The sequence below is a fragment of the Apium graveolens genome, chromosome 4, assembly GCF_009905375.1.
Source record: "Apium graveolens cultivar Ventura chromosome 4, ASM990537v1, whole genome shotgun sequence".
In the NCBI taxonomy this organism is placed as follows: domain Eukaryota; kingdom Viridiplantae; phylum Streptophyta; class Magnoliopsida; order Apiales; family Apiaceae; genus Apium; species Apium graveolens.
This window is the reverse complement of record NC_133650.1, coordinates 15,464,970-15,487,581: the sequence shown is the minus strand read 5'-3', so window position 1 is coordinate 15,487,581 and position 22,612 is coordinate 15,464,970. Positions and strand designations below refer to the sequence as shown.

Genomic DNA, 22,612 nt, shown 5'->3' with positions numbered 1-22,612 from the left:
AACAGATAATTATTTATAACTTATAAAATATATTTGTCAAAAAAAAAAGCTCAACAACACATTGTACACCCCCATTTTTTTTTCATCTCTCCTGAAAATAAATAAATAAATATATTATATATAATTTTATGTAGAGGGTAAAAAGGGGATGATGATGAACAAGTCTTGGGAATCATAAGAAGCAGGCTACAACCCAGCCTTCTTTTTCTGATTTCTTTCTTTTCTTTTTCTTTTTCTTTTTTCCTTCATAAATATTAATCTTGCAGCGATCATATCATATTTTCAACTTTAATCTTCAACTACATCTCAAAGGTATGTTCTTTACACACCCTTTTGTTAATCTTTATATATATGGATACAATTATATGTGTATGTATAGTTGCAGTACATCTTGATTTGAATTTTAGTTTCTTGTTATTTAATTCTTTTTTAATGTTTTGAATTTAAAATCTGAATTGTCTCGTGTGATTCTATAATATAGGTCTTTTCTAGCTTTCATTCTGATCTTTTAGTTGTTTTTCTTTTTAATTCTTGCCTATAGATGTTATATTACAAAAGTTCTAATTATTGGGAGAATGAAAAAAACTGATTTTTTGATTGTAATGCACTTTTGGTGGTTATTAAATTAAGAAAGTTCTGATTTTTAGATGGTGGTTTGGTTTTTTTATTTTTTCCCAATTTTGTGGGAAATTAGGGGGATTTGTATTTGGTAGTAGGAGGAAATTTGATAAGGTAAGGTAGATGATTTTTGTTAAAAATGATGTTGCAGTGTCATGCCAACTTTTACAACTGTGGCTTTGGATACGCTAATAGAACCAGGAGGTTCTAATACAATGGCAGCAGGGAAGTATGTTTCTGACCACAAACCGGATAGTCGAAATGCAACTAGTTCAAAAATTGAGAGGGTTGGTAGTCTGCCTAGTTCAAAGTCAAATAGTGCACTTAATGTTCCGAAGCCTAGGATGGAGAGGAGAAATAGTGCATCAGCCACAGATATAAATGGAAAACGTCAGTTTAATCGTATTTCTCCAGCACTCTATACTACTCCTGAGACAACTCCACTTCCGGTTGTTCCTGATTCTCCGTCTTCCTTCCCTCCATCCCCTTACATAATTAATCACAAGAGACGAGGGCCACGGCTTCTCAAGAGTTCATCTCAGGATGATGTTGCTGCTCGTGTACAAGATGTAGGGAAAGAAAAGGCAGCCGTGGATTCCAAAAATGAAGAAAAGGAGGAGGTCGATACAGATATGGATGCAGAATTTACATTTAATGTTCCTATTCCTAATGAGTTTGATCATGAGAAAGATGTTTCTGATGGAGGACTTGGAAACAGTGAACTGAAAAACGGCCTGGACTTACAAAATGGTCCTATAAAGCCTGTTGCGGTAAATGAGCGAATGGATTCATCAGATGATTTCTTTGATCCTCAAGACTCAATGAGTGTCAAAAGCAATGCTAGCAACGGAGGGGAACAACCTTTTAGTCGTGCCACACCATCAGAGTTTTACGATGCATGGGAAGGTAACTGTTTTTTGACCTAACAATAGATTAATGCAGTATAGTATGATTTTTTTTGTTCTCTCTGTATATATATACTCCCTCCATCCCACTAGATTCTTTACATTGGGGGACAAGGGATCGACACGCATTTTAAGGCACCCGTAAAACATGGTTCCCTAAATAATTTTAAATATTTTTTTCTTTTAAATAAAAATATAATGTTTAAACTTTTTTACGAAAAAAGAAAATTAGTTTCTAGGTGTCTTTCTGGTCTATATTTCCTGAGCTTTCTGGTTAGCAATAGAGCGGGCAATCGGGTCGTGTACTTTTGTGTCGTGTACTTTCGTGTTTCATTTACATAAACATGAAACCCATATCCGACCCGAAATGATTTCGTGTACCCATATGTGAAACCCATATCCGGTTCGAATCGTGTCGTATACTTTCCGTGTACTTTTCGTGTATATTAAATAAAAAATTAATATAATATATATACATATAATATATAAAAAATCTATTTTAATGTATAATTTAATGAAATATGGAGAGTGTATATATAAATATATATATTTTTACATAGTATTTTATAAAAACTTGTAAATATTTATATTATATTTATATTATATACATAAATATATGCATGTGTTATATATATATTAATTTATAAATATATTTATCTCGTGTAATTTCGTGTACTTTCGTGTACCTAAATTGAAACCCATATCCGACACTAAATCTATCGTGTAATTTCGTGTTCGTGTACATTCGTGTTTCCTGTACCAAAAAGTAAAACCCATATCCGTATTTTTCGTGTCGTTTCGTGTCGTGTTTACGTGTCGTGTACCAAATTGCCCGCTCTAGTTAGCAAGGATTTTATTTGAATTAGTTTCTTTAGTACATGCAGATACTGTTTACCTTTTCAATTTCTGTTTACTACCTCTCTAATTTTAATTTTTTTTTGATGCAATATTATTTGAAGTTGATTGCCTAAGAAATCCTTCCTGTTTGGTTATGAGATACTAGTACCACAACCATGTATACTTGCATTATCAGTATATTAGTAGACTGACTTGCATGTTTTCAATTCATTGTTTTAGAACTTTCCCCCGACAGTGCACAGAACCAGCTTCCTTTGAATGAAGTCGAAAGTGAATTGCGTGAAATAAGATCGAGTTTGTTGATGGAGACAGAGAAAAGAAAGCAAGTAGAAGAATCTCTGAATAATATGCAAAGCCATTGGCTGAGAATCCGGCAACAGTTGTCTACTGTTGGCTTGACACTGCCTGCAGATCCTGTTGGTGTAATGGAGGATGGTAATGTGGATGATCCGGTAGAAGCACTTTGCCAACAAGTTAATCTTGCTCGTTATGTGTCCAGCTCCATTGGGAAAGGAATTGCAAAAGCTGAGGCTGAGGCAGAAATGGAATCGCAAATGGAGGCTAAGAACTTTGAAATTTCTAGGTTATGGGACAGACTGAATTACTATGAGGCTGTTAATAGAGAGATGTCTCAGAGGAATCAGGAAGTTGTAGGTGAGATTTCTGTACCATCATTAAGCATTCAATTTATTTTTTGCAATGTATACCAAAATTTGTTGCGTAGCTTGTCATTATCCTTCTTAGAGGTGTTCGCATTTGCTAAAAAGTTTCTCCCTTTGGCATTTTGACCTGTTTTCATTTACTTTCCCCACTGTCGCAGTTTAAGAATTCCAGTTCCATTTTTATGTTTTTTCTTTTGTTTAAATTCTCTGTTTCGTATTTTGTTTAAGAACTGAAATGTGAATACCAGGGATCAGACTTTTGTTTGTATTCATACCTTTGCTGATTTGTTTAATGTTTGAATTGAGTCAGAAAACGCACGCAGCCTTAGACAAAGGAGGAAGAAAAAGCTGAGGTGGGTTTGGGGATCAGTTGCAGCTGCAATCACAGTAGGCACTGCTGCACTGGCATGGTCTTATGCCCCCAGTGGAAAGGGAATATCTTCCTCCAATCAGTCCGATGCTCCTCGATCATCCAAGTCATAAACTTCAATCCTTCATGGACCGGCTTCTGAATCATCCACTAGAATATAATTTGATAAATGTGCCACCATGTATATATATACCCTCCTATGGGCCTGTCTTGACGGCACAACATGCTCTATTGCCCAAGATTTACAGTTCCAGGCTTGCAACTGGAAAATAAAGTCAACATTCTTGCCTTGTATTCAGCCTCTTCATGTAGCAGGCAATCTGACATCCTTAAAATTCTGGATGAAGCTATAAATTTGATTCCACAGTGGTATTTAAAATGCTAATTCTATTTTCACAAACATATCTTTGCAAAAAAAAAACTATGTTAGCGTATGCATAATACAAGTAGTTTTAATTTAAGTTTTGACGATTGTATTCTTCTTCCTCATTCAGCAACAATCAGGCTAACGTTAGTAGCATAGCATTACATTTTTTTGGTAGTTATGGATATCTAATTTTTAATCCAGTTTCATGACAATTATGTAAAATGAATATTGTCATTATAATATTTTAGAATCATATCTTATCTACCAAAAAATTGAGTGTGATGGATAATCTAGTGATAATGGGTTATTGCGTGTTTTGGATCAATTTTTTGGATCGATTCTTATTTATTCCGGAATTTGCTGTCACACACACATTTATAATATTTTAATGCATATAAATTTTAATTATTAAAAACATTTTCAGGAAAATGGTTATTCAAAATTATGCTTTTTTTAAAAAAAAATAGTGAGGTAATATACAAAACTTTTCCAAAACAAATTAAATTTATTTTCTTCAAATTATTATTTTTTTTTCTAGTTAAATAGACTGGTACAATATTCGAAGGAACATCTTCGATAAAATTCGAGCTCATTCTTACAGAATAAAAATGATAGAATGTTGGGATAAAACGACAGCGTTAGGAAATAAGATAAGGTTGAATAACGGCGCCTGAAATAGAGTAGAGAAAACAATACACAACAAAAAAATGGAGATGGCTCTGCAACAAGTTCATCACTTTACTACACGAAAATCAAGACTAGAAGATATCAATTCTTCATCTTCTTCATCATCATCATCATCTTGTATTACATATAATATTTATAAGCATATACAACACTCTACTAGTCGTCCGCATTTTCGTATACTTGGCTTGCATATGCAATTCAAATGTGCTCGAATACGAAGATTGTGTTATAGGAATGGTGGTGTTGCTGAAATTGAGAAACTTGAAGATGATGCGTTTGCTACGGAGGAGGAGGAGGATGATGATGAATTGAATTCATTACCATCGATATTGTCGTTGAGTAATAAGCCTGATAGAAACACTGCTTTGCTTGATGATTATGAAATGGAGGAGCTTGATTTTGTTCCTGACCTTGACCCTAATCATCGTAGTGGTCTCTCTCTCTCTCTCTCTCTCTCTCTCTCTCTCTCTCTCTCTCTCTCTCTTTCTCTCTCTCTCTCTCTCTACTATTTTGTGTGTGTCTCTCTCTCTCTACTATTTTGTGTGTCATATACTGCTGATAGTTAAATGCACTTCTGGCAATAAATTATGATACCTACGTCAGTAAAAGTAGTTAGAATGTGTATCTGGCAGCTAATTTAAGCTCAAGTCAGAATAAGCACTTAAAATGGACAAGTTTTGGCTTAAAAGTTAAAGTTAGTAAGATTAGTTGAAATATATCTTCCGCTACGATTTTTTTTTATATAATTTATTAAAGAGGATTAGTTAAATGGACAGTTACTGTGAGCTATATAAGGCTCTTATGTTAATTTGGAAGTTTTGTGGGTGTTTTTTTTATGATTGCCAGGATATGTAGCTGTTGTAGGAAAGCCTAATGTTGGAAAAAGTACACTTTCTAATCAAATGATCGGACAGAAGCTTTCAATAGTTACCGATAAGCCACAGACCACGAGACATCGGATTCTTGGTATATGTTCTGAACCAGGTTATCAGGTTGGAATTCTCTCTTAAACTAATCATTTTTTAAAAAAAAATTTGATCGACAACATTAAATTACTAATATTAGCATTTTGTAGTGTCTTTGTATTACTAATGGAATCAACATTTTTATGTTTAATTGTTTGTATCTTATGTATGAACTTTGTTGCAGATGATACTTTATGATACCCCTGGTGTTATCGAGAAGAAAATGCACAAGTTGGACTCAATGATGATGAAGAATGTCCGCAGTGCTACTGTAAATGCAGACTGTGTACTGGTTGTTGTGGACGCATGTAAGCCGCCCCAAAACGTAAGCCCTTTAGTTAGGAAATAACTGTGTACACTCTCTTTCTTTGTCTAAATTTTATTTCTCCACTTTTCAGATTAATGAAGTACTGGAAGAGGGTAGAGGTAGCTTGGAAAGAAAAGTACCCACTTTACTAGTTTTGAATAAAAAGGACCTGATAAAACCTGGCGAAGTTGCTAAGAGACTGGAGGTTAGAAAATCTGGCTCAAACAATTTCTTGCAAGAATATTTTTTGACACTTCACATACCTGATTGCTGCCTTGCATAATAGTATACAACAAATACTCAAATAGTATTCTTCACCTTAAAGTAAATCATTTCTAATTTTTTAGCACATAATTTAATGCAAGTCATGGCGTGGATCAACGGTATATGTTTTACTTAAACTATGCATTTTAATGATTTCCTTTGTATATGCTTCTAGATGAGCGTATTATTCCCACATTGATTAGTCTGTGTAATGACAAGTAACTGCTAAAAGGTTATACACATTGATAATGACAGGACAACGGCCATAAATTAGGATGTTAAGAGATTGCGCTTACATTTTGCTCTGTATTTCCAAGCTCTAACAAATGTTTTTTTCAGTGGTACGAAAAGTTTACAGATGTAGACGAGGTTATACCAGTAAGTGCAAAATATGGTCATGGAGTGGAGGATGTCAAAGAGTGGATACTATCAAAGCTTCCTCTTGGCCCATCTTACTATTCAAAGGTGTTTATCTCCTTTTTATTTTCTTTTCCTTCTGGAGAATGTAATTTTTTTTGTCATAAACCCCTTTATCCCCTGTGCCAAAAGCAATAAAAAAATTGTTATGTTATATTCCCTTCTAGATGAACGTTATCTTGGTTGTTTTCTTAGGAAATTACTAGCGAGCATCCTGAAAGATTTTTTGTAGCTGAAATAGTCAGAGAAAAAATATTTATGCAATACCGTAATGAAGTTCCTTATGCATGCCAGGTATACTAATTTCATTAAAACCAATAATCTCATCTTACCTGAAAGACATACAAGTAATTTGATTATTTTGCTACTTTATTCCAACAGGTTAACGTAATAAGTTACAAGACTAGGCCAAATGCAAAAGATTTCATTCAAGTCGAGATTGTTGTGGAGAAAAACTCACAAAAGATCATTGTCATTGGAAAGGTTAAATCTAATCTTTTATTTATATGGAACATTACTAGCTGCTACATTTTGTTCCGTACTTTTTGTTTTTTTGGGCATCGCATCATTCAATTGAATGGTAATTCTTGACGGAGTATAACTAGTCCAAAAGGACAAGACAAGTAATAAATGTTATCTCCTCCCTGGAAGTTTAGCAGCCTGGAACTACACGAATCGGGTAAGAGGTTGGCGCATGGCCGCCTCATTGAATTTGGGGTCCTTGTGCAATTATGAATATATTTTAAACAATTTTTTTGGTACAATTTTTATCAAATTATGTTATCATTATTTAGCAAAAAAAATATTATTAAAGTTTGAGATTATAGCAAAATAAGAATTATATGAAATATCACTCAAACTTTGAACAAATTCCATAATATTAATCCGAATAATTTGAACTACATTTGTATTCGCACCACGTTAGATGTAATAAAATGCTAATAGACACGTGAAATTAAGAAGTTGGATGAAATTAAAATTTTAAGTGTATATAAAATAGTTAAATGACTAAATTAGGAAAAAAATTTACTTCTTAAACATTTTATTAATTTTAGTTTAATATTTAAATGAACTTAATGGACCATAAGGATTTTGGGGCCTGGGTAGTCACACTCTTTGCACACTGCATATGTCAGGCCTGCAGCAGTCAGCACATCCTAGAATGTAAGTTATGGTGCAATAGCCAATAGGGCATTGTAAAGAATTTTGGATTATGTTATGGCCTGAAAAACTTTGTCTGCTGAATTCCAGTTGAGGTACTTGCAGTTCTCAAGAAATCCTGTATATATGCTACAGTAAGAAATTAAAATTTCTGTGATTTTGAAGAGTGCAGCTTAGTCAAAAGATTATGCTGAGTTTATTAATAACAGCCTCAAGCGCATTCATTAAGACCTCTTTGAATCCATACCTGACAACCAAACTAATCACTCAAGAATACTGCTTATTTACTTTAGCCTTGCATCTGCTACAGCCTACGGGTTGGAGTTTTGCCTGTTAAAGGCTTCCTGCGACTGCCTCAGGAGACCATACTTTGGTATCCGCACATAAGGTGGGAAATGCTTCACTGTTTTGTTATGGACGGAATTGTTACGAGGCAACAACTATCACCCATATGTATTTTTGTTGCATATATATATCATTGCAAGGTCACAATGGAATTCGGAAATAGTAATCCAATTTCACGAATGAGTTACAAATGTGTAAGCGCGTAGTATTTCACAATTTGTATAATTTTGTCAAAGTTTCAGGCTCTTATTTATTCTAGCTTGTGATTTATTTGGACTATTAAAAGTAACTGTGATGCAAAATTCTGGTCAGATACAGAGTTCTGTAGTTTAGAAGTTCAGTTTGTAAGATGAAAGTGCAAAATTTAAAATTACGTATTTCTGCACATGCTTATTACTTGTGGTTTCTGCAGGAAGGAAAAGCTCTTAAAGTCCTTGCCACAGCTGCACGGCTGGATATTGAAGATTTTTTGCAGAAGAAAGTTTTCTTAGAGGTAGTAACTTCAAATATGGTTCATTCTACGATTACAGATCTTCAGCAGAATTTTTTTGTTCATGTCCCTCGATACGCTCCTCTCCTTGCTCTTACTAGCTGAACTTTAAATATGATTTATGTTTCAGCTTTTTTTCGTTGTCTTGATGGAGGATATTTAATATGCTTATGTACTAATTCAACAGGTTGAAGTAAAAATAAAAGAGAACTGGAGGCAGGATGAAGGGCTTTTAAGACATTACGGCTATGCAGGCCATATTCGAGCTTAATGATACAGAAATCAAAATTATTTTTTAGCTATAGACTTGGAAACAAAATGTTATTTACTGTAAATCATGATAGCCGAAGGGATCCATGAGTTTCGGAGCACACAAGCATGGATAGACCTTGGGAATGTTGAAGTCTTGATGTTGTAACCTGTATGTGTAAGTAGCAATATCAGAAGATTTTTGTAATGAGCACAATGCTTATATTTTTCTCCAGCCATTTTGTTTCCTTCACTTTTGTTGTAATTCTGTTAAATGAACATTGATGGGCCAACACAATGTTGTAACTTGTAAGTGTGTTCTGAAGATCAGCTTGTTGTGTTTTGTAATGAGCACAATGTTTATATTGTTCTTGTTAGTTTCTCTGAGATTTTTATGTTGTTCTGTTAGTTCTCTAGAAATTGTAATGGGCCAAACAAATTTGGTGGAGCTTTGGGCTTTAACAAGTGCAAGGTGCCGACAATTACCAAGTGATAAAGAGCAGGCACCATCTTGATTCTTGCAAATCTTGGTAGGGGGTACTGTGAATCTCGTTTTTTGTTAACTAACAACCGAGGTTTCACCTACTTTCTTCGTTTTGTGGGGATGTCATTATTACATGTTTGTTTTTTTAACTCCAACCCGCAATTCTTATTTAAAAAGTAGAGATGCACACAATATCCGGACCAGACTGGTCCGATTAAAGGGCCGGCCCCGGGTCTAAGGTCTTAGAGTTTAATTTTTTAGGTAAAGTCCGGTCTAACCCGGTTAAAAGTTTGGGTTTCGGCCCGGCTCGATTAAAAGTCCGAAAAATTTCGGTTAAAATTTTATTATTTTAATATATTTATGTATTTATATTTATTATATATTTAAATAATACTTTAACAGACATGTATATTTTTATATTTGTGATTAATAATACTATTTATATATTTTGTCGTGTGATTAATAAAAAAAATATAATAAATATACTATATATATTTGGATAACATTTACAAAATATATTATTCTATTAACATGTTCATTTTTAACGGGACTTAAATATTTTTAATGAAATAGTGTTTTTATAAATTATTCCATGCAAACTAATATATTTTTGTAATGATCTAGTTGTTAATATATATATTCTTCAGAATCTCTACTAAAATTTGATCAGATTTAAATTAGGAAAAAATCTGATCCGGTCCGGTCCGAAAAAAGCCCCCCTCGACGGTCTAAAAGGGCTGTGACATTTCTCAGAAGCCCAGTCCGACCCAACTCAATCAAAATCAAAGTCTAAAATATACCAACCGATTAAAATTCAGACTTTTTATGATCCGATCAAAACTCGATCCGATGGACAGTTTGTGCATCTCTATGTAACGAGGCAATATCAATTCAGCAGCAGCATTGCAAACTAAACGGTAGAGATGAAGTGTCGGTGTGGCTTTGATGAAGTTGCAAAAGCGAAACATAATAATAATGTAAAATAAAAAGAAGAGCAGTTGAGAGATAAAATAACAGACAAGTCCCCCATTCTTGCAACACATCACGGCTTTCTTTTTCATTTTTACTTGAGCTAGTTTTGTAGGTATTTATTTATGATTTTTGTATGATGTTCTATTTCCTCCTACTTTATTTGTTCAAAAAATCATCAGGGCATTAAGGAACTACAGTCTACAAGTGTCCTGGAACCTAAATAAGTTACCAACTTACAATGTTTATTTTTAAAATGAGCAACGTGACCTAAACTTTCAAGGTTTTCTGAGTATTTATATTAAATATTAATTATTTTTTCAAACAAAATAACTATAACTCCAACTACAAATTACATAGTGGTTAACTAAACAAAGGTTTTTAATTAGTTCCCGAATTTTCTAAGTGTTTACTGGTTCCTCTTAATCTATTCTTCGTAAATAATACTATGAAATAAATGAATCCCTCTTCTCCTTTATTTTTACATGGTTTATTATCATTTCACCAACTTCTGAATCTCTGATATATTATTCTAAAATTTGGTAATCTATATTAAGGAGGGTTTGTGTAGTATGTCTTCATCATCAAACTTGCCTAGTATATGTAGTGCCCAAAAAAGAATCTCAACCAGTAGAAATTACTCTTATCTTCTGTTTACCGAGACTAGTGTCAAGAAAATTAATGGGAGCCTGCTACTGTGCGCCACTCTGAGAGAGAGAGAGAGAGAGAGAGAGTCTAAAGTAGAGCCGTAGCCCATAATAATGGGACGCGTGCTCCTAATTCCTATGCAGTGCATGCATTTGATATTTTGTTAAAGACCCCTCCCTTATAAATGTTCCACTGCTCATGAACATCCATCTTAAAGCACTACACATGCATTTGATGTTTTGATAAAGACAACCCCCATACAAATGTACAGGTATAACTATTAACTATGGTCTTATGAATAACAATCTTGAACCATTTACTATGTATGAATTAACTATAAACTCTGTCTTATGGCACTTCAACTTTTTCATAATTTGTGTAAATTTGGACTAAAACAGGCCCAAAGACTCTCCTTTTATCAAGCTAACCAGAATAATTACCTTGACAAGCAATCTCAAATCACTTGACCTTAAAAGATCTCAAAGTTTCCCATCTTAAAGGAAAATCTTGTCCAACAGCCCCCACCTGTCTCCACTCTTTGGTCCTCTGCTTTTATAACATATATTTCTCCTCTTCTCCTTCCATTTTTTACATAATTACTAAGCATTGCACAAGTGATCATGCCTAACATAAAACAGTTTACTATAGTACTATTTCTTGTTCTGTTAATCAAACACCATTCTTTGCTAGTTGAAGTTGAAGCTGGGAATGGCTTTATCACTACTAGAGGAGTGCATTTTATGCTAAATGGTAGTCCTTATTATGCTAATGGCTTCAATGCCTACTGGTTAATGTATGTAGCTTCTGATCCATCTCAAAGATACAAAGTCTCAGCTGCATTTAAAGAGGCTTCGGGCCACGGCTTAACTGTTGCGAGAACTTGGGCTTTTAGTGATGGTGGATACAGACCCTTGCAGTTCTCTCCAGGCTCTTATAATGAGCAAATGTTTCAGGTGACATTTTTTTTTGTTTTAACTAATTTAAGTATGTGAATCTGCATTTGTTTGTTTGCTTATTTGTTGTACGTGCTCCGAAGGGTTTGGATTTTGTTGTGGCTGAGGCAAGAAGGTATGGGATAAAGCTTGTGTTAAGCTTAGTAAATAATTATGGGAGCTTTGGGGGCAAGATGCAGTATGTCAACTGGGCTAAAAATCAAGGACAGTACTTGGCATCTGATGATGAATTTTTCCGAAACCCCGTTGTCAAGGGATATTACAAGAATCATATTAAGGCAAGTATAACACCATCTGGTTTTAGCATTTCTTGAATTTTTAAGTTTAATTGTTCATGTACATTCTTATTTATGTTGTCTAAACGGAACATAGCGCAAAGTCGTAAGTAGAGTATGGGAATGGTGAGATGTGCTGATGTTAGCTAGCTGTACTTAAGTGAAATTGTGTTTTTTTCTGCAGACTGTTCTTAACAGATATAACACCATCACTGGAGTTGTTTACAAGAATGAGCCAACAATTATGGCTTGGGAGCTTATGAATGAGCCAAGATGCACCTCAGACTCATCTGGCAGGACTATTCAGGTTTTTTTTAATAATCTTCCATTCTCTTTAAACTGTTTTTTAGATCTACCAATTTAAACTTTTCATGATCGAGTATTCCTCTTTCAAAAAATCAATTAAGAACATTTTAGACAGAAATACGAAATAGTTGATGCCAAGCTTCCTTAACGATGTAAACTGAATCATATTACATTTTACCACGAGATGGAAGGCAAGCGAGCAAACCACAACCCTTTCTGGATTCAAGCAACCTTCTCTAAAATTGGGTTGCTTATTTGTATGTTATAGTGACTTCTACATCTTTTATTCATTGATGACCAAAGTTCTGATATTTTCTTGCTGACAGGCGTGGATAACTGAAATGGCTTCTCATGTTAAGTCTATAGACAGAAACCACTTGCTTGAAGCTGGTTTAGAAGGATTTTATGGACCCTCAACACCTCAAAGAAAGCCCCTTAATCCTGCTTATGAAATTGGAACTGATTTCATTGCAAACAATCGAATTCCGGGCATTGATTTTGCTACAGCTCACGCCTATCCTGATCAGTGGTAATTATCAACTCAATCTGAATGTAAATTACTAACTTATACCAAATTGAAACAAGGACTGACCGATCAATTTTGTGTGTGTGTGTGTGTGTGTGTTATGCTGTTCTCTCCAACTATTAGGCTACCAGGCTCAAATGACCAGAATCAACTGGATTTTATGAACAATTGGTTAAACACTCACATCCAAGATGCACAATATCTTCTTCGGAAGCCATTGCTAATCACAGAATTTGGAAAATCTTTGAAGAATTCTGGGTCCGGCCCTCATCAGAGGGAACTTCAGTTTCAAACTGTTTATTACAAGGTATATGCTTCAGCCAAGCGTGGTGGTGCTGCTGCTGGAGGCCTTTTCTGGCAACTACTAACTGAGGGAATGGACTCATTTCGAGATGGATATGAGGTAGTCCTAAGCGAGAGTCCCTCGACATCAAACATGATTACCTACCAGTGCCACAAACTTTATCAAATCCGCAAGATATATGCTAGAATGGCGAATATTGAGAGGTGGAAGAGGGCAAGAGCAGCAAAGAGGGCTCAGTGGCTGGCTAGGAACAAGGGCAGGCATTTTGGACACCCCTAAGGAATCGCTTAATGAAGTTTGAGCTAAATGCTCGAACAGAGTTCTTACTAATATAATTTTAAAGATTCATAGTTTTTTCTCTTTCACGGTGAATGTAAGCATATAACGTTCACGAAAGAATATGCTATATGCATACACAGCTTAGTATTAAATATACAACTACTGTATACACTTTTGTCTTTGGCTCTTTGCAACTTGATGCAAGTAGGAATAACATAACTAGAAAACTATGGTCAGAAGGTATATTGAATAGCAATTCTGGGATCAAATTGCAGCCTGTCAGGTGCAGCAATTCCCTAAAATTTCCATACATCTCGGAAGTTTTTTTGCTATCTCAGCCTAGCGGCCCCACTCAGACTAGCAAGTTACAGACCAGAGGAGTATAAACTGAAATATAGAACTGAACCTTTGTCAAACAACTCACAATCTTTGAAGCTAAAATGAGCCAATTAACCTCGTGAGTAATCCTGTTTTTACTAAAACTGCATCCAGGATGCTGTCTACGGATAAAATTTAATTTTGGAGTGTTAACACTATATATACACTTCAATGCTCATTCAGAATCCAGTGTTGAATAGTGAACACAGCAAAACGCAAAATGCATCCAATTCCTCCAACAACTACAAGAAGTCTAATCCAAAAATTAGAGGTGAACGCATCAAGAACAACTGCATCCCATAGCCAAAACCACAACCCAGAGAAAAGTGATCCAGCTACAGCACCAACGATCACTTGGCTGATTGTGTGAAATCCCTGGGAAACTCGTAACCATGCCTACAAAAATGCAAATAGATATATTTAAGAATCTCTATGCTAGTATCACTTTCACCACTGTAAAATGCATTCATGGTCTATATCATTTCACCTTCAAACCACAAATAATATGACTCGAAGTGAAAAAGTGCACCTACGTAGTCGTGGTACATCTGTTTTAGTTAGCATAGATTACCAAACTAATATTCAGCTGAGCATGCATACAAGAATAAATTATGCTTCTATTATGCATTATAATAACAGATACAGGATTTCATCTGAATAGGTACTTGTATAAAATCGCACTTTCCAAATTGTTACAGGTGGAATATCAAGATGGCTTTTACCACTGTTGTGGATTGATACTTACTTTTAATGCTGTATAGTCGAATAGTCCGCTAGAATCAGGTCTTTTACTCAATATAAATTCATTAGAGTACTTCGGCTATACATTATCCATGTAACTATTATGCAGACCTCAGAAGGCGCACAAGAGTGAAAGATCAAACTAACATGTACCTCTAAAGAATACGATGACTCGTAAATAACAGAACTGCACAAGCACTTATCTATAGATGTACTGAAAATAGATTCAGGGTATACGTACAAAGTATGAACCAAATGCCAGGACAGCACCAGCAAAGGGAGCTGTAGATATATTCATTCCAACCCAGTCCATCACTGCAATAGCAACAAAAATGAATATAGGGTTTTGTTAATATACATCACTCAAATGACTGTATACCCATAAAATTTTAATAAGACGCCATTATATTCTTTTTCTTTTTTGCTCAGTGTATGCATTTTTCTTTTTTATTGTATCAGACATTTAAGAAGAAAAAACCACTTGCACATTGTAAATTTTAAAGTAGAGAGAGATAATTACTTGAGAGAATAACAACAAAGACAATGTAAAATATTGACTGTGCATGCGAGGATGGCATCCCAGGGTCTGATTTTGAGGCAGATGAAGGTCGCTCCTGGTTTAATATCTTCTTTAGGGTGATTGAAAGGCCAACATTCAGAATGGCACCCGAGGCTATCCAAATTGCTTTTGCATCACGCCTCAATATGAGGACCAGTGAAAAGAGTGCCACCATAAGCCACTTGCTCTGAAATTAAATTTTCAATTATCACGAAATTAAACCGGACACGTTCTTATGCCTTCAATAACAGAATACCACCGCCACGTCATGTACTACTGACATAGTAAAAAACAGCTCAATGATAACACAATTTAGCAAACACAATTCTAAACATTGTGTGTTGTATGTTTCTCAATAAGATAAAGAAATCCAAAGGATTAGATAAGACTAAGAAAGAGATTATATACATTGACACTCTGACAATAGAAGTTGCAATTACATTCTGTCTACTTAGAGGGATTAAAATGAGGTAAGAATTGAATGGAAGTTAAGCTATTTTGTGAAATCCTATCACTTATCAATGATTTTCATACTGTTCCACAAATTCAAACTAGAGTCCATCTCTTTTAAACGATGACGATGTAATGCTCATTCCTTGCTGTCATATCTTAAAAAATAATATGACATATAGTTAAAACATTTTATGTCATAATGATCAATTGTAAAAAAAACAAACACTCATTCCAGCGAATCAAATAGAATGCACCATACGGTATTGAGGGTATGCGCCCCCCTCGCCAGCTCAAAAATTATTACATAGTAACATTGAGCACTAATAATACATAGCTCCCACCATGGAGAAAATAATTGCAGAGCACAATTACCTTCTAGACATCTAATTTAGCTCGCATTTAGAGTTTTTTTTTTTTTTTTTATCGTAGATAACTGACTGTTACGCCAGAAAACGAATGCAAACATTTTTCAATGAACATATTTATTGCAGAGCAGAATTACTTTCAGCATATCTAATTAAGCTCGCGTTTAGCGTTTAAAATTCTCTGTCTGCTACGCCAGAAAACGAATGTAAACATTTTTCGATAAATATTTCTTCTACCATTCTTACTATAAACAGACAAGTAAATCGTGTACCTAGCTAACAAAACCAACCAAAGCTCTTGCACATGGTCAAACAATATAACAATAACAACAGTGCACCCAACTAGTTGACTTTCTCCAATTTCAAATGTCTAATAATTAAAATCTTTCTGAATTTACTTCAAAAATAAAAGACTTAAGTTACGATTAAGAAAAATAAGTAGAGATACAAACCAGATGATTGAGAGTAGCTTCGAGTCGATTTGAGTTAAGGCGAGTCAACTCATCATCCACAAAAGCTTCTTGTTCAAGAACACCAACAACTTCTTGTCGTTCCACGTCACTATTACTATCTGTAGATACACGAGTTGTAACTGACTCAATCATGCTCATTCGACGCTTATTATAACTATAACACTTGTGTCTGATTTGAGACAAGGAATCAAGCTTGTTGTTGTGTACGTATAATTTGGTGGAGTTGTGATTAGAAGATTTGAATTGGTGAGTAAAAAAAAGAGGAGTTAAAGGCCTGTTGAAAACCAACGACATTTCGATTAGTTTGTGTTTGGTTTTTTAACACTCAAGTCCATAGATTTATAGGATTACGTACGATACGAATATAACCCACGCAGGCCTTGGTTGGTCCCATAATTTTACTAAAAACTAAATCAATTATAATTAAAAGAAATGTGAAGCAAAAAGAAGATTTTATTTTTTATTCTTATAGGTTCGTTTAAGCTTAAAATGGAATAAATTTGTAATACTAATAAATTTACTTCCTGCTTTACATGTTTAATAATACGAGTTTACTAAGCCGCGTTTTACAGTGGACTTCTAAAATAATATTTCGTTATTTTTTTTATGTTTCTTAAATGATCTTTGTCATTCTGAAATTATAAATAATAAATATATAAATATAATAAATCAAGAAGTTTAAAATTGGTTCACTTATTAAATATGTTTACGTCAAGGAGTCGCTCTTCCATTAATCACAAATCTATATCATAAAACATATATTGTTTATAAAGTCAATAATTAATGTAATATTTTTCTATTTAAAAATATAAAAATTTGAGAAAATTATAAAAATACATTGAAACGATATGAATATTTCATTGGCTAAAAATTAAAAGGAAAATTTAAGGAAAGTATCATATATTGGGTTGATTTTAGGAGAAAAATGAAAGATGAAATTCAAAAAAAAAAATTAGGAGAATATCGGGATGATAAGTTTATTTAAAGAAAAAGGAGAAGGGATGATAAGTTTATTTAAAGAGAAAGGAGAAGTTTAAGAAAAATATTTTGATAATTAGTTGATTTCAATAATCTTAATGGAAATGTTGTAGAACCCCGGGTTAATATTACGCATTATGATAAATATTTATAGATAGTTCTCTTTGTAATATTTTATAGTTTAAAATTTTTAAAACAAAATTAGAGAACTATAATATATTGTAGTAAGTTGATTTTAGGAGTAAGAGAATAAATGGTATTAAACAAGAAATTTAGAAAAATATCAAGATGATAAGTTTATTTAAAGAGAAAATGTAATTTTTAGTAGTATATTATGATGGTAAGTTGATTTTAGAAAAATATTACGGACGATGATAATATATATTGGAGAATATAAGATAATTGTAATTTTTGATAAGATTATTTAAAGAGAAAGTAGAAGTTTCGGGAGAATAGTATGATATTAAGTTAATTTCAAAAATTATAATGTAAGATATCGTAAAAAATTTAGGAGAAATAACGAATGATGATAATATATTGAGTAGAATATAAGGTACTTATAATTTTTGATATTTATTAACTAAAAAAATCAGGGTATCCACTTTATAGTTTTTGACAAGAATCGTGAACATTTTGACATAAAACTCATAACTTTTCCTTCGTGGTATATTCATTTACATTTCAAAAATAGTCTAATAATTATTTTTATAAAAATACGTGCCTATCTAATTAGTTTCACCTTGTCCTACCTCACATTTACCTTATATTCGACTTCTAATTTAATTTTTTTGGTTTGGATTTACCGAATTCAAAATTTTCAACTTTTTAAAAAATTATCAATTTTAACTATGGAAATCACCAATTCTCAAGATTTTCATTTAAAAAATACTCATCAGAAGGCGACCCTATTATGTTATATTTGAATTGTAATACTTTAATATTAACTGGTATTAAGTATAAATTATTATTTATATTGTTTAGATTTATGTCAACCAATGATACTTGATATCAACCGATATTTAGTTTAAACCAATGTCTAGATTTAATCATATATATATATATATGAGAATGATCAAATAGAAATCAAAATTAAAATAGAAACTAAAAACTAATCTAACTCATTAGATCGATCTAATCTAATGGTCCCCAAAAGCACAACACCCAACTAATTTATACCCTCCCGCACTCAATCTCAGCTTTCCCCTCCGTTTTTAAATTATTTTTTCCCGTCAAACGGTAAGTTGTTTTTAAAAGCCGACTTCACTGTATTTGTCTTCATTTCTCAACGATCGATTTGCATACCATATTTGTTATGTTTCGAAGTAATTTTCAAAAAATTATTTGATTTCTAGTTTCTAAATTCTATTCTAAAATGGTTTCTATTAGATTATATATATATATATATATATATATATATTATAAAAGTTCTATAACGCCCCCAAATTCGGGGTCAGAAAATTTGGTTGTCACGAAGAAACATCAATTTAAAAAATATATATATATTTAATCAATAAACAAATGCCATCAACTTCTTAGCAAATAAATATATCATCTCGACCCCAACTATACCAAAATATTTTTAAGTTACAGTTATGGAAATAAGAATTTCCAAACTTCCATAAATAAATTTTCACTTTCTTTTCTTTTAAAACTCTTTTCAACACTTCTCAATCTCAAAATTTAAACCACTAGTATAACTTCGAAAAGAAGCATACTAGGACACACTATACGATAACAAAACTAATATATATAAACAGATTTACATAATAAAACTTACACTAGTTCCGCAAAATCTGGACCAACTATATTCACAATGGCACCTTTCTTTTCACTTTCTGAATTATGCAACTAAACCTTGCCAATCTATTTCTCTCTGGAAGGTTAAATTTAAAACAAGTAAGTGTGAGCAAAAGAAATACTGAACAAGTTTGTTGGAGCACATTAGGATAATTTTAAATTATTTATGGGTTTTTCAAATAAAGCCCATATCTGTTATCATGCAGATAGTTTTAAAACAACACGTTTCTGAACCCCATAAAAAATTAATTAATATTAAAACCTTTGATAATTGAGCAACATGGGTTTCAATCACAATTTAAATCTCAACTAGAATCCGAACTTGTAAGAATTAGGTAAACTATTCATATTACTAAATCAGTTGACGCAGAGAGATTACCTTTAAAAATAAAATATTAACCATCACAGGTTAAATCTATCAACAAATGTACGAAACTTTAAATAACTCAACTTTAACAAGCCTTCACTCGCTAAAAGATTGAATATACTTTCCTTTCTGCTTACCTGAATACTTTCACAGCTTAATGCCATAAATAACGATCAACAATAAATCAGATTGGATGCCAGAATGTTGACTACATCCACTGATCAACAAGAATATAGTCTACTAATATAGGGTACCCAGGCACACATTGGCCTATAATAATGGACTAACTTCGCTAGCCTCTTACACGGCTGAACTAACCCCGCTAACCTCTTACGCAATATTGTTGAACTAGCCCAGCTAGTCTCTTATGCAATTGTCCAATCTTTTGAAAAGGACTCGGGTCACTCGACGTCCTTATTGATTTAACTCCCTATTTCGCATGGTCTGAAGTAATCCCAACAACTGATGGGGGACATAACTAGAATAATTAGTTATTCGTTGATCACGTGATAAAGATCCACTGTATATGTTAGGTCACACAACACTGTAGAAGGGGGTTGAATACAATATTTATACAATCAAATCGATTTAACATAAGTATGTAACAAAGATCAAGTATATTAAATAAACTATGTTACAATATGAATTGTTATTCTCTCTCAGTGATGAACAAATATCACTAAGAGCTGCTAGGTTGCAATGTATAATCTTCTCGATAATGATAACACATATAGTGTAAACCCTAAGTCTGTGTTTATATAGTACACAGTTACAAGATAACTTCTAATTGATATAGAATATAATTCTGTCTCATAAAATATATCAATCAGATATCTTCTACAAGCCTTCCAGTCTCCTAACTCTTTCCATGCATATATTTTTTTATTTTAGTCTCAATCTTCTACTATAAATCAACTTCCTTCCTTATATGAAAGTCTTCCCGTACTTAAGTTCTGATATGACCTTAAGTTCTGATATTAAGTTCTGACTTCCAGTAGCACCTGATTTCAGTAAGTTCTGATATGTCCTGTTTGTTAAGATCTGAAAACTAAACATGAATCATATTAGACATGAGATCTCAAATATATCTAACAATCTCCCCCAACTTTTAAATTATGCAAAATATACAAGTTAATAGATTTGATGATGTCAAAAATATTTTAAGTACAAATGCAAATAAGAGTTTAACTAGATAACTAACTACAACTTACAGTCCTTGTAACTTTTACCAATCTCACTGGGTCAATCTGAATTCATAATGATTCTTGACAAAGCTTGATATCATCTTTTCTTCTTTAATCCTCAGGACTTGAGAGAGTGTAGTCTTGACTTGCTTCATCTCTTCATTCTGACTCCCAATCTGGTAGATTGCAGTCCTTAAAGCAGAGATATGGTTTCTTTCTAAATCATCATTCAGTCTTATTACCCTGGGATGAGAAGAATCTTCATTGTAGCATAGACATTTCCCTTTCAGAATCACTTCAAGCTTAGCAGAATTCGTCTTCATTGGAATCTCACTTCCATCATCTTCAACAATACTAGGAATGAATTCTGTAACTCTTAAACAAGAAATTCTTGCTTTATCTCTTATGGTCTTCAATAAGAAGTTTGATCATCTCCTGGTAATATTAGACTTTACCTCTAAAAGATAATAAAAGAATTGAAGTTCTTTCAATGATTTGTTTAACACATCGGATTCTGACATTTGATATGTCCTTCCATCTTCAAGAAATAGAATCAGATTTTTCTTGACATTGTGCTTGTCATGAGCATCCAGTACCACTTGAACAGAGATAACCTTATCAAGGTGTTTATGTGTAACATCTTCAAGAGGTTGATCAGTTAAAAGAAATGGATCTCTAGTCAGCACTTCAACTCCGGTTTTAATCTTAGCTTCATCAGAACCTAGTCCAGCTCTGTCTCTTGCTTCTCTGACTTTCAATCCAACAATCATGAAATCAGATAACAATTGGATTTTCTTTGGATATGATGGTTTGACATTTTTCCACAGAAGTTTCTTTTTGTCAGCTACTTTCATCTTGTCTAAATCAACTTGAGCACTGTCAGAGGTTGATGTCTTGATGACCTTGTCAGAACTTGCTGTTTCTGTTGTAGCTTGCAGTTCTTCACTCTGAACAACTTGAGCCTTGTCAGATATTCAAAGATGTTGGAAAGAAAAATGTAGCAGCATGTAATTAGACTATAAATAGTCTGTCTTATTGTCTTATCTTTTTATCATGTAATTTGGTGATATATAAATCAAGAGTAGTAAGTTGAAACTATTCATGTAAGTAAGCAATACTCCAGAGAAATAGATAAGGCAAACTCTGTAAGGAATTTCTTTGTTCTTGTTCTTCAACTTGTAAGCAGCTGTGTACATTTGTATCACAGAGTTCTCTATTTAATATATATCTCTAGTGGAAAAGTTCAATCCACCAAAAAGGTTTTAAATACTTGAATTTATTTATTTTGTGTTTTGATTTCAATATTACTCTCATTCCGCACTTTGATTAAATCAAACAAAGTTACTCCCTCCGTCCCACCAGGATGTTTACATCTCTGGTGGGCACGGAGACCAATATATATATATATAAAAGTAGGTAAAGTAATGAAAAATGATGAAAAGTGGTTAAAGTAATGGGACCTATTAATATTTAATAATAGATTTGAGAGAGTGGAGGAAGTTAGTGGGTGTAATAGTGTTTTATATTATTAAAAGTTTACTATTTTTGGAATGTAAAGAAATGGATGGGACGGCCCAAAATAGTAACTGTAAAGAAATGGATGTGACAGAGGGAGTATATATTTATAGAAGATCATTTCATAAAACTGAAAAGAAGCCAGAATTCCATTCAACCCCCTTCTGTAATTCTTGTTTGTATTATTTGGGAATAACAGATGAGATCAATCTGGATCAGTTACTATTTCTCTCAACCATATCTTTCAAGTGTATATGAATGTTTTAGTAAAGAAATGAAAAAAAGATCGTAGCGAAAGAGAGTAAGATAAACAAAGAGTAAAATAATATTGAAAATGATCAATTAGCAGAACAAAAGTGAGAAACTGTATAGATTTGGGAGAGAATTAAAGAT

The 22,612-nt window shown here is 33.2% G+C and overlaps 4 protein-coding genes across 4 annotated transcripts; 3 read left to right on the top strand and 1 right to left on the bottom strand.

The window, feature by feature from the left end:
- Positions 1-134: 134 nt before the first annotated feature.
- Positions 135-3,798, top strand: LOC141717813 (uncharacterized). Its single transcript, XM_074520017.1, has 4 exons — positions 135-312; positions 770-1,524; positions 2,601-3,035; positions 3,354-3,798. Exons 2-4 carry the CDS (start codon positions 774-776, stop codon positions 3,524-3,526), a joined length of 1,359 nt encoding a protein of 452 aa, XP_074376118.1. The 5' UTR covers positions 135-312; positions 770-773; the 3' UTR covers positions 3,527-3,798.
- A 620-nt stretch (positions 3,799-4,418) lies between these two features.
- LOC141717812 (GTPase ERA-like, chloroplastic) lies at positions 4,419-9,060 on the top strand. Its single transcript, XM_074520016.1, has 9 exons — positions 4,419-4,899; positions 5,314-5,459; positions 5,617-5,757; positions 5,831-5,944; positions 6,343-6,468; positions 6,616-6,714; positions 6,802-6,903; positions 8,339-8,419; positions 8,604-9,060. The coding sequence occupies exons 1-9, from the start codon at positions 4,488-4,490 to the stop codon at positions 8,685-8,687; spliced, it is 1,305 nt and encodes a 434-aa protein (XP_074376117.1). The 5' UTR covers positions 4,419-4,487; the 3' UTR covers positions 8,688-9,060.
- A 2,287-nt stretch (positions 9,061-11,347) lies between these two features.
- On the top strand, positions 11,348-13,585 carry LOC141717810 (mannan endo-1,4-beta-mannosidase 7). The gene is made up of 5 exons (XM_074520014.1): positions 11,348-11,719; positions 11,803-11,997; positions 12,179-12,301; positions 12,627-12,829; positions 12,950-13,585. Exons 1-5 carry the CDS (start codon positions 11,387-11,389, stop codon positions 13,407-13,409), a joined length of 1,314 nt encoding a protein of 437 aa, XP_074376115.1. The 5' UTR covers positions 11,348-11,386; the 3' UTR covers positions 13,410-13,585.
- Positions 13,586-13,639: 54 nt separating this feature from the next.
- LOC141717811 (lipid phosphate phosphatase epsilon 2, chloroplastic) lies at positions 13,640-16,693 on the bottom strand. Its single transcript, XM_074520015.1, has 4 exons — positions 16,358-16,693; positions 15,049-15,274; positions 14,770-14,843; positions 13,640-14,183 (listed from the first exon to the last, which is right to left on the bottom strand). Exons 1-4 carry the CDS (start codon positions 16,670-16,672, stop codon positions 13,956-13,958), a joined length of 843 nt encoding a protein of 280 aa, XP_074376116.1. The 5' UTR covers positions 16,673-16,693; the 3' UTR covers positions 13,640-13,955.
- Between the last annotated feature and the right edge of the window lie 5,919 nt (positions 16,694-22,612).

Coding starts and splice junctions, on each gene's coding strand:
- LOC141717813 (XM_074520017.1), top strand. CDS start 774: ATGCCAACTTTTACAACTGTGGCTTTGGATACGCTAATAGAACCAGGA. Junction 1,525..2,600: donor GTTTTACGATGCATGGGAAG/GTAACTGTTTTT, acceptor TCATTGTTTTAG/AACTTTCCCCCGACAGTGCA. Junction 3,036..3,353: donor GAGGAATCAGGAAGTTGTAG/GTGAGATTTCTG, acceptor GAATTGAGTCAG/AAAACGCACGCAGCCTTAGA.
- LOC141717812 (XM_074520016.1), top strand. CDS start 4,488: ATGGAGATGGCTCTGCAACAAGTTCATCACTTTACTACACGAAAATCA. Junction 5,460..5,616: donor GTTCTGAACCAGGTTATCAG/GTTGGAATTCTC, acceptor ACTTTGTTGCAG/ATGATACTTTATGATACCCC. Junction 5,945..6,342: donor AAGTTGCTAAGAGACTGGAG/GTTAGAAAATCT, acceptor TGTTTTTTTCAG/TGGTACGAAAAGTTTACAGA.
- LOC141717810 (XM_074520014.1), top strand. CDS start 11,387: ATGCCTAACATAAAACAGTTTACTATAGTACTATTTCTTGTTCTGTTA. Junction 12,302..12,626: donor CATCTGGCAGGACTATTCAG/GTTTTTTTTAAT, acceptor TCTTGCTGACAG/GCGTGGATAACTGAAATGGC. Junction 12,830..12,949: donor CACGCCTATCCTGATCAGTG/GTAATTATCAAC, acceptor TCCAACTATTAG/GCTACCAGGCTCAAATGACC.
- LOC141717811 (XM_074520015.1), bottom strand. CDS start 16,672: ATGTCGTTGGTTTTCAACAGGCCTTTAACTCCTCTTTTTTTTACTCAC. Junction 15,275..16,357: donor AAGCTACTCTCAATCATCTG/GTTTGTATCTCT, acceptor ATTTAATTTCAG/AGCAAGTGGCTTATGGTGGC. Junction 14,184..14,769: donor TGGCATTTGGTTCATACTTT/GTACGTATACCC, acceptor GCATTTTTGTAG/GCATGGTTACGAGTTTCCCA.